Here is a 10,418-nt window from a genome sequence, read left to right as displayed (position 1 = left end):
TCTCTAGTGTATAACCTACATCTATACCCTTCTCTCTCTAGTGTATAACCTACATCTATACCCTCCTCTCCCTCTCTAGTGTATAACCTACATCTATACCCTCCTCTCCCTCTCTAGTGTATAACCTACATCTATACCCTTCTCTCTCTAGTGTATAACCTACATCTATACCCTCCTCTCCCTCTCTAGTGTATAACCTACATCTATACCCTTCTCTCTCTAGTGTATAACCTACATCTATACCCTCCTCTCCCTCTCTAGTGTATAACCTACATCTATACCCTTCTCTCTCTAGTGTATAACCTACATCTACACCCTCCTCTCCCTCTCTAGTGTATAACCTACATCTATACCCTTCTCTCTCTAGTGTATAACCTACATCTATACCCTCCTCTCCCTCTCTAGTGTATAACCTACATCTATACCCTCCTCTCCCTAGTGTATAACCTACATCTATACCCTCCTCTCTCTAGTGTATAACTTACATCTATACCCTCCTCTCTCTAGTGTATAACTTACATCTATACCCTCCTCTCCCTAGTGTATAACCTACATCTATACCCTCCTCTCCCTAGTGTATAACCTACATCTATACCCTCCTCTCCCTAGTGTATAACCCATAATTCATACCCTCCTCTCCCTCTCCCTAGTGTATAAACTACATCTATACCCTCCTCTCCTAGTGTGTATAACCTCTCTATACCTCTCTCCCTAGTGTATAACCTACATCTATACCCTTCTCTCTCTAGTGTATAACCTACATCTATACCCTCCTCTCTCTAGTGTATAACCTACATCTCTACCCTCCTCTCCCTCTCTCTAGTGTATAACCTACATCTATACCCTCCTCTCCCTAGTGTATAACCTACATCTATACCCTCCTCTCCCTAGTGTATAACCTACATCTATACCCTCCTCTCTCTAGTGTATAACCTACATCTATACCCTCCTCTCCCTAGTGTATAACCTACATCTATACCTCCTCTCTCCTAGTGTATAACCTACATCTATACCCTCCCTCCCCCTAGTGTATATCCTACATCTATACCCTCTCCTCTCAGTGTATATCCTACATCTATACCCTCCTCTCCCTCTCTCTAGTGTATAACCTACATCTATACCCTCCCTCTCCTAGTGTATAACCCACATCTATACCCTCACTCTCCCTAGTGTATAACCTACATCTATACCCTCCTCTCCCCTCTCTAGTGTATATCCACATCTATACCTCACTCTCCCTCTCTCTAGTGTATAACCTACATCTATACCCTCCCTCTCCCTAGTGTATAACCTACATCTATACCCTCCTCTCTCCTAGTGTATAACCTACATCTATACCTCCTCTCTCCCCTCTCTAGTGTATAACCTACATCTATACCCTCCTCTCCCTAGTGTATAACCCCATCTCTACTGTGTTCTTCACAGAGACGGTCTCAGGTAATCAGTGTAGTGTGGTCCAGGTCATTCTGTCTCTCTACAGTGTGAAATCAATCAGACACTTAAACTGCTCCTGTTTCTCTGTCTCCTTCTCTCTCTCTCTCTCTCTCTCTCTCTCTCTCTCTCCTCCATACACCCCCCTCTCTCTCTCTCTCTCCTCCATACACCCCTCTTCTCTCTCTCTCTCTCTCTCTCTCTCTCTCTCTCTCTCCTCCATACACCCCCCTCTCTCTCTCTCTCTCTCTCCTCCATACACCCCCTCTCTCTCTCTCTCCTCTGTTTCTTCCTACCTACCTACTTCTTCTAACAGACCTCCACTTGGCCACTAACAGACTTCCACTTTACCACTAACAGACCTCCACTCTACCACCAACAGAGCTCCACTCTGCTTCACTAACAGACCTCCACTCTACCACTAAACAGAGCTCCACTTCATGAGCTAACAGACCTCCACTTTACCACCAACAGACTCCTCCACTCTACCACTCAACAGACCTCCACTCTACCTTCTAACAGACTTCCACCTAATATCAACAGACCTCCACTCTAACATTTTCACAGACTGATTTCCACTACAGACCTCCCCTCCTCTACCACTAACAGACCTCCACTCTACCACTAACAGACTCACTCTACCACTAACAGACCTCCACTCTACCACTAACAGACTTCTACTCAACAGACCTCCACCTACCACTAACAGACCTCCACTCTCCACTAACAGACCTCCACTCTACTTGACCAACAGACCTCCACTCTTACCACTACCAGACCTCCTTCTTACCACTACAGACCTCCACTCTACCACCAACAGACCTCCACTACCACATAACAGACCTCCTCTACTACTAACATACCTCCACTCTACACTAACAGACCTCCACTCTACACACTAACAGACCTCCACTCTACCACTCAACAGACCTCCCTCTACACTAACAGACCACCCTACCACCAACAGACCTCTCTGGCCACTAACAGACCTCCTCTTAATACTCAACAGACCTCCTCCACTTCTCACTCAACAGACCACTTACCTGCTCACCAACAGACCTCCGACTCTCCAATAACAGACCTCCACTTACCACCAACAGACCTCCACTTTACCACTAACAGACCTCCACCTACCACTCAAAATACCTCCACTCTACCACTTAACAGACCTCCACTTTACCACTAACAGACCTCCACTCTACCACTAACAGCCCCTTCTGGCCACTAACAGACCTCCACTCTTACCACTAACAGACCTCCACTCTACCACTAACAGACCTCCACTCTACCACTAACAGACCCCACTCTACCACTAACAGACTCCACTCTACCACTAACAGACCTCCACTCTACCCTAACAGACCTCCACTCTACCACTAACAGACCTCCACTCTACCACTAACAGACCCAGAGCAGAAACTCACTGTTTTCAGACAGCTCCAGTATGTGTAGAAGAGGAGAGTTTCCATCGAAGGGTCTGACCCAGGAGAGAAGAGTCCGAACGGCTGTCTGAATCATTCAGAGACACAGACAGAGACCTGGGGAGTGGGGAGCTCACTGTGGGACAGGAGGGGGAGAGGGGGATGGGAGGAGAGAGAGGGGAGGTGGAGGGAAGGAGAGAGAGAGGGGAGGGAGGGAGAGGGGATGAGAGAGAGGGGAGGAGAGAGAGAGGGGGGTGGAGGGGGTAGAGAGAGAGGGAGGGAGGGAGAGAGGGGAGGTGAGAGAGGGGGAGGTGGAGGGAGGTAGAGAGAGAGGGAGGAGAGAGGAACGAGAGAGGGGAGGTGGAGGGAGGTAGAGAGAGAGGGAGGGAGAGAGAGGAGGGAGAGAGGGGGAAAGACAATATTACTTTCTATTATTTGATTATTATCTGAAGGCATGTGGATATATTAGACAGATTTGAGGGTTGAGAGATGGAGAGAGACAGAGAGATGGAGAGAGTGACAGAGAGAGTGACAGAGAGTTGGAGAGAGGGACAGAGAGATGTAGAGAGAGACAGAGAGTTTGAGAAAGGGACAGAGAGATGAAGAGAGAGACATAGAGTTGGAGAGAGGGACAGAGAGATGAAGAGAGAGACATAGAGTTGGAGAGAGGGACAGAGAGATGGAGAGAGAGACAGAGAGAGTTGGAGAGAGGGACAGAGAGATGGAGAGAGAGACATCCCCTCTCCTCTCCCTCTCCTCCTGTCATCTCCCCTCTCTCCTCTCCTCCTTCTCCCCCTCTACCCTCCTCCCTCTCTTCTCCCTCCCCTCTCCTCTCCTCTCCTCTTATCCTCACCTCTCCCTCTCCCTCTCCCTCCCCTCCCCTCTCCTCTCATCCCCATCTCCTCTCCTCTTATCCCTCTCACCTCGCCTCCTCCTTCTCCCCCCTCTCCTCTCCTCCTCTCATCCCCATCTCCTCTCCTCTCCTCTCCTCCTCTCTCTTCTCCTCTTATCCCCCTCCCCTCTCATCTTATACTCCTCTCCTCTCCCTCCTCTCCTCTCCTCTCCTCTCATCCCCATCTCATCTTATTCCCTCTCCTCTCCTCCTTCCTCTCTTCTCCCCTCGTATCCCCTCCCCTCTCATCTTATCCCTCTTCTCTCCTCTCCCTCTCCTGTTTCTCCCTCAGCTTTGTTACTATTGCATATGGGGGAGGCATGCGTGAACACGCAAATGGAGGGGCGAGGCCTGAGGAAGGGGTGGGGATGTGGGATTCAGAGGTGGCAGTTTGAAGTCCCAAGTCATGTGTGTGTGTGTGTAACTCACATGACTTCGAGGCGTGCGGAGCGTGATTGGTTCCCGGCCTGTGATGTCACAGTGCAGGTATAGTCTCCTATGTCGCCTGACCAAGTCTGGCTGATGGTCAGAGAACCAGACAATATAGACACTCTGCCCCCGCTGGGCTGGAGGGGTACTGCTCCACGCTGCCACTGGAAACTACAGAGATACAGAACCATGTTAACATAGAGACACTCTGCCCCCGCTGGGCTGGAGGGGTACTGCACCACACTGGAAACTACAGAGATACAGAACCATGTTAACATAGAGACACACAGCCCCGCTGGGCTGGAGGGGTACTGCACCACACTGGAAACTACAGAGATACTGAACCATGTTAACATAGAGACACTCCCTCTGCTGAGGGGTACTGGAGGATACTGGTGTTACTGCACCACACTGGAAACTACAGAGATACAGAACCATGTTAACATAGAGACACTCTGCCCCCGCTGGGCTGGAGGGGCACTGCACCACACTACAGAGATACAGAACCATGTTAACATAGAGACACTCTGCTGGGCTGGAGGGTACTGCACTACACTCACAGAGACTGGAACCATGTTAACTGGAGGGGGCTACTGCACCACACTGGAAACTACAGAGATACAGAACCATGTTAACATAGAGACACTCTGCCCCGCTGGGCTGGAGGGGTACTGCACCACACTGGAAACTACAGAGAAACAGAACCATGTTAACATACAGACACTCTGCCCCCGCTGGGCTGGAGGGGTACTGCACCACACTACAGAGATACAGAACCATGTTAACATACACACACCTCCCCCCATGTTGATCCTGGGCGTGTATGCTAGTCCAGGGGTTGCCGTGGTTCCCTTTGATGACCCTCTGGTCCACCGCGGACGAGATAAAATGTAAACTGCAGAGAGAGGTCAGAGGTTAAGGGGTCACATCATCATGATATTATCTCATAGAACAAAACATAGAATATATCATCCTCATTTTCGTGTTTATTCCAACTTCATTCTCCATTCATTTCTCCCCCATAGGGACGGCCGAACCAACCAGAGGTAACCTCTCCATTCATTTCCACCCCATAGGGACGGCGAACCAACCAGAGATCACCTCTCCATTCATTTCTCCCATAGGGACGGCCGAACCAACCAGAGGTCACCTCTCCATTCATTTCTCCCATATGGACGGTCAACCAACCAGAGGTCACTTCTCCATTCATTTCTCCCATAGGGACGGCCGAACCAACCAGAGATCACCTCTCCATTCATTCCTCACCATAGGGACGGCCGAACCAACCAGAGGTCATTTCCATTCATTTCTCCCATAGGGACGGCCGAACCAACCAGAGGTCACCTTCTCCATTAATTTCTCCCATATGGACGGCCGAACCAACCAGAGGTCACCTCTCCATTAATTTCTCCCATAGGGACGGCCGAACCAACCAGAGGTCACCTCTCCATTCATTTCTCCCATAGGGACGGCCGAACCAACCAGAGGTCACCTCTCCATTAATTTCTCCCATATGGACGGCCGAACCAACCAGAGGTCACCTTCCATTAATTTCTCCCATAGGGACGGTCAACCAACCAGAGGTCACCTCTCCATTCATTTCTCCCATAGGGACGGCCGAACCAACCAGAGGTCACCTCTCCATTCATTTCTCCCATAGGGACGGCCGAACCAACCAGAGGTCACCTCTCCATTAATTTCTCCCATAGGGACGGCCGAACCAACCAGAGGTCACCTCTCCATTCATTTCTCCCATAGGGACGGCCGAACCAACCAGAGGTCACCTCTCCATTAATTTCTCCCATATGGACGGCCGAACCAACCAGAGGTCACCTCTCCATTAATTTCTCCCATAGGGACGGCCGAACCAACCAGAGGTCACCTCTCCATTCATTTCTCCCATAGGGACGGCCGAACCAACCAGAGGTCACCTCTCCATTCATTTCTCCCATAGGGACGACCGAACCAACCAGAGGTCACCTCTCCATTCATTTCTCCCATAGGGACGGCCGAACCAACCAGAGGTCACCTCTCCATTCATTTCTCCCATAGGGACGGCCGAACCAACCAGAGGTCACTTCTGGGGGTTTGGACTACAAGCCAAATCTAGAGTTTCAGTTTGGACACTATTTGTGTCAGAATAGGGTGTCAGTTAGTGAACCATTAGATGTGATTGGGTAGGAGGTCAGTTAGTGAACCATTAGGAGGTCAGTTAGTGAACCATTAGATGTGATTGGGTAGGAGGTCAGGTAGTGAACCATTAGGAGGTCAGTTAGTGTACCATTAGGAGGTCAGTTAGTGTACTATTAGTAGGTCAGTTAGTATACCATTAGGAGGTCAGTTAGTGTACCATTAGGAGGTCAGTTAGTGAACCATTGGGAGGTCAGTTAGTATACCATTAGGAGGTCAGATAGTGAACCATTAGGAGATCAGTTAGTATACCATTAGGAGGCCAGTTAGTACCATTAGGAGGTCAGTTAGTGAACCATTAGGAGGTCAGTTAGTATACCATTAGAGGTCAGTTAGTGAACCATTAGTCAGTTAGTGTACCATTAGGAGGTCAGTTAGTATACCATTAGGAGGTCAGTATACCATTAGGAGGTCAGTTAGTGAACCATTAGTCAGTTAGTATACCATTAGAGGTCAGTTAGTATACCATTAGATGTGATTGGGTAGGAGGTCAGTTAGTGAACCATTAGGGTCAGTTAGTGTACCATTAGGAGGTCAGTTAGTGTACTATTAGTAGGTCAGTTAGTATACCATTAGGAGGTCAGTTAGTGTACCATTAGGAGGTCAGTTAGTGAACCATTAGGAGATCAGTTAGTATACCATTAGGAGGTCAGTTAGTGTACCATTAGGAGGTCAGTTAGTGAACCATTAGGAGGTCAGTTAGTGTACAATTAGGGAGGTCAGTTAGTGAACCATTAGGAGGTCAGTTAGTATACCATTAGGAGGTCAGTTAGTATACCATTAGGAGGTCAGGTAGTATACCATTAGGAGGTCAGGTAGTGAACCATTAGGGTCAGTTAGTACCATTAGGAGGTCAGTTAGTATACCATTAGAGGTCAGTTAGTATACCATTAGGAGGTCAGGTAGTGAACCATTAGAGGTCAGTTAGTATACCATTAGGGTCAGGTAGTATACCATTAGTCAGTTAGTATACCATTAGGAGGTCAGGTAGTGAACCATTAGTCAGTTAGTGTACCATTAGGAGGTCAGTTAGTGAACCATTAGTCAGTTAGTGAACCATTAGGAGGTCAGTTAGTGTATTAGAGGTCAGTTAGTGAACCATTAGATGTCAGTTATATACCATTAGTGTCAGTATATACCATTAGAGGTCAGTTAGTATACCATTAGGAGGTCAGTTAGTGAACCGTTAGGAGGTCAGGTAGTATACCATTAGGAGGTCAGTTAGTGTACCATTAGGAGGTCAGTTAGTGTACCATTAGGAGGTCAGTTAGTGAACCATTAGGAGGTCAGTTAGTGAACCATTAGGGTCAGTTAGTGTACCATTAGGAGGTCAGTTAGTGAACCATTAGATGTCAGTTAGTATACCATTAGAGGTCAGTTAGTGTACCATTAGGACGTTTAGTATACCATTAGGAGGTCAGGTAGTATACCATTAGTCAGGTAGTGAACCATTAGGAGGTCAGTTAGTGTACCATTAGAGATCAGTTATATACCATTAGGAGGTCAGTTAGTATACCATTAGGAGGTCAGTTAGTGAACCATTAGGAGGTCAGTTAGTATACCATTAGGAGGTCAGGTAGTATACCATTAGGGAGGTCAGTTAGTATACCATTAGGAGGTCAGTTAGTGAAGGACGCCAGTTAGTATACCATTAGAGGTCAGGTAGTATACCATTAGAGGTCAGGTATGAACCATTAGGAGGTCAGTTAGTGTACCATTAGGAGATCAGTTAGTATACCATTAGGATGTCAGTTAGTATACCATTAGGAGGTCAGTTAGTGAACCATTAGGAGGTCAGTTAGTATACCATTAGGAGGTCAGGTAGTATACCATTAGGAGGTCAGTTAGTATACCATTAGGAGGTCAGGTAGTGAACCATTAGGATGTCAGTTAGTGAACCATTAGGAGGTCAGTTAGTGAACCATTAGGAGGTCAGTTAGTATATCATTAGGAGGTCAGTTAGTGAACCATTAGGAGGTCAGTTAGTGAACCATTAGGAGGTCAGTTAGTATACCATTAGGAGGTCAGTTAGTGTACCATTAGGAGGTCAGTTAGTGTACTATTAGTAGGTCAGTTAGTGAACCATTAGGAGGTCAGTTAGTGAACCATTAGGAGGTCAGTTAGTGTACCATTAGGATGTCAGTTAGTATACCATTAGGAGGTCAGTTAGTGAACCATTAGGAGGTCAGTTAGTGAACCATTAGGAGGTCAGTTAGTGTACCATTAGGATGTCAGTTAGTATACCATTAGGAGGTCAGTTAGTATACCATTAGGAGGTCAGTTAGTATACCATTAGGAGGTCAGTTAGTGAACCATTAGAGGTCAGTTAGTGTACCATTAGAGGTCAGTTAGTGAACCATTAGGAGGTCAGTTAGTCATTAGTCAGGTAGTGTACCATTAGGAGGTCAGTTAGTGAGGTCACCATTAGGGTCAGTTAGTGAACCATTAGGGTCAGTTAGTATACCATTAGGAGGTCAGGTAGTATACCATTAGGAGGTCAGTTAGTATACCATTAGAGGTCAGTTAGTATACCATTAGGAGGTCAGTTAGTGAACCATTAGGAGGTCAGTTAGTGTACCATTAGAGGTCATTACTATTAGTAGGTCAGTTAGTATACCATTAGAGGTCAGTTAGTGAACCATTAGGAGATCAGTTAGTATACCATTAGAGATCAGTTAGTGTACCATTAGGAGGTCAGTTAGTGAACCATTAGGTCGGATTAGTATACCATTAGGAGGTCAGTTAGTGAACCATTAGGTCAGTTAGTATACCATTAGGAGGTCAGTTAGTATACCATTAGGAGGTCAGTTAGTGTACCATTAGGAGGTCAGTTAGTATACCATTAGGAGGTCAGGTAGTATACCATTAGGAGGTCAGTTAGTGAACCATTAGGTCAGTTAGTATACCATTAGGAGGTCAGTTAGTATACCATTAGGAGGTCAGTTAGTATACCATTAGGAGGTCAGTTAGTATACCATTAAGAGGTCAGTTAGTGTACTATTAGGAGGTCAGTTAGTGTACCATTAGTATACTGTTACTATACTATTATTACCATTAGAGAGGAGAGGATGTTTCTAAACTTGTATCTGATCCAAACCAAACCGGACTTAACCAGAACTAAATCAAGTCCATCTTTTCAATCAAAGTCATCAGCTGACCACACAACCAGCCAACCCTGTTTCAATAACAGAGCCAGATTTGTTAGAAACCATACTGAGAGTTGTGTATGTATGTGCGTCTCTTTGTGTGTGTGCTTGTGTGTGTGTGTGTGTGTGTGTGTGTGTGTGTGTGTGTGTGTGTGTATCTTACTCCAGACAGTGAGAGTGGCCGTAGCGTTGATGGATCCGTCTGCGCCAGCGGCAGTACAGGTGTAGTCGCCAGAATCTTCCATGCTGATTGGCTCAACCAGCAGACCACCTGACTCCAGCAGGGTGAACCTGGGAATCTGGACTGTCCCACTGGCCAGGAGCTGGGAACCTTCACACACACGCACACACGCACGCACGCACACACACACACACACACACACACACACACACACACACACACACACACACACACACACACACACACACACACACACACACACACACACACACAGCCTTGCTCAGGGACAGAATCTACCCAGGGAGATGTTGTCGGGGGTTAACTGCCTCGCTCAGAGACAGAATGTACCCAGGGAGATGTTGTCGGGGTTAACTGCCTCGCTCAGAGACAGAATGTACCCAGGGAGATGTTGTTGTCGGGGGTTAATTGCCTTGTTCAGAGACAGAATGTACCCAGGGAGATGTTGTTGTCAGGGGTTAATTGCCTTGTTCAGAGACAGAATGTACCCAGGGAGATGTTGTCGGGGTTAACTGCCTCGCTCAGAGACAGAATGTACCCAGGGAGATGTTGTTGTCGGGGGTTAATTGCCTTGTTCAGAGACAGAATGTACCCAGGGAGATGTTGTTGTCGGGGGTTAACTGCCTCGCTCAGAGACAGAATGTACCCAGGGAGATGTTGTATGTACAAGTGCCCAGGAGACAGCAACCTTACCTGACCTCCAGGGCTCA

At 47.3% G+C, this 10,418-nt stretch overlaps 1 protein-coding gene across 1 annotated transcript in view; it reads right to left on the bottom strand.

Annotated features, from left to right (window-relative positions):
* LOC135570746 (protein sidekick-1-like) overlaps window positions 1-10,418 on the bottom strand; it is a gene marked incomplete at its 5' end in the record, with an annotated part of 232,699 nt that overhangs the window by 216,083 nt on the left and 6,198 nt on the right. Inside the window, 1 exon segment of the mRNA XM_065016697.1 lies at window positions 9,673-9,840. Coding sequence (XP_064872769.1) covers window positions 9,673-9,840 — 168 coding nt within the window.

Source organism: Oncorhynchus nerka, unplaced genomic scaffold, assembly GCF_034236695.1.
Source record: "Oncorhynchus nerka isolate Pitt River unplaced genomic scaffold, Oner_Uvic_2.0 unplaced_scaffold_906, whole genome shotgun sequence".
In the NCBI taxonomy this organism is placed as follows: Eukaryota; Metazoa; Chordata; class Actinopteri; order Salmoniformes; family Salmonidae; genus Oncorhynchus; species Oncorhynchus nerka.
Note: the sequence above shows the minus strand (reverse complement) of the source record. Positions and strands in the feature narration are given on the sequence as shown.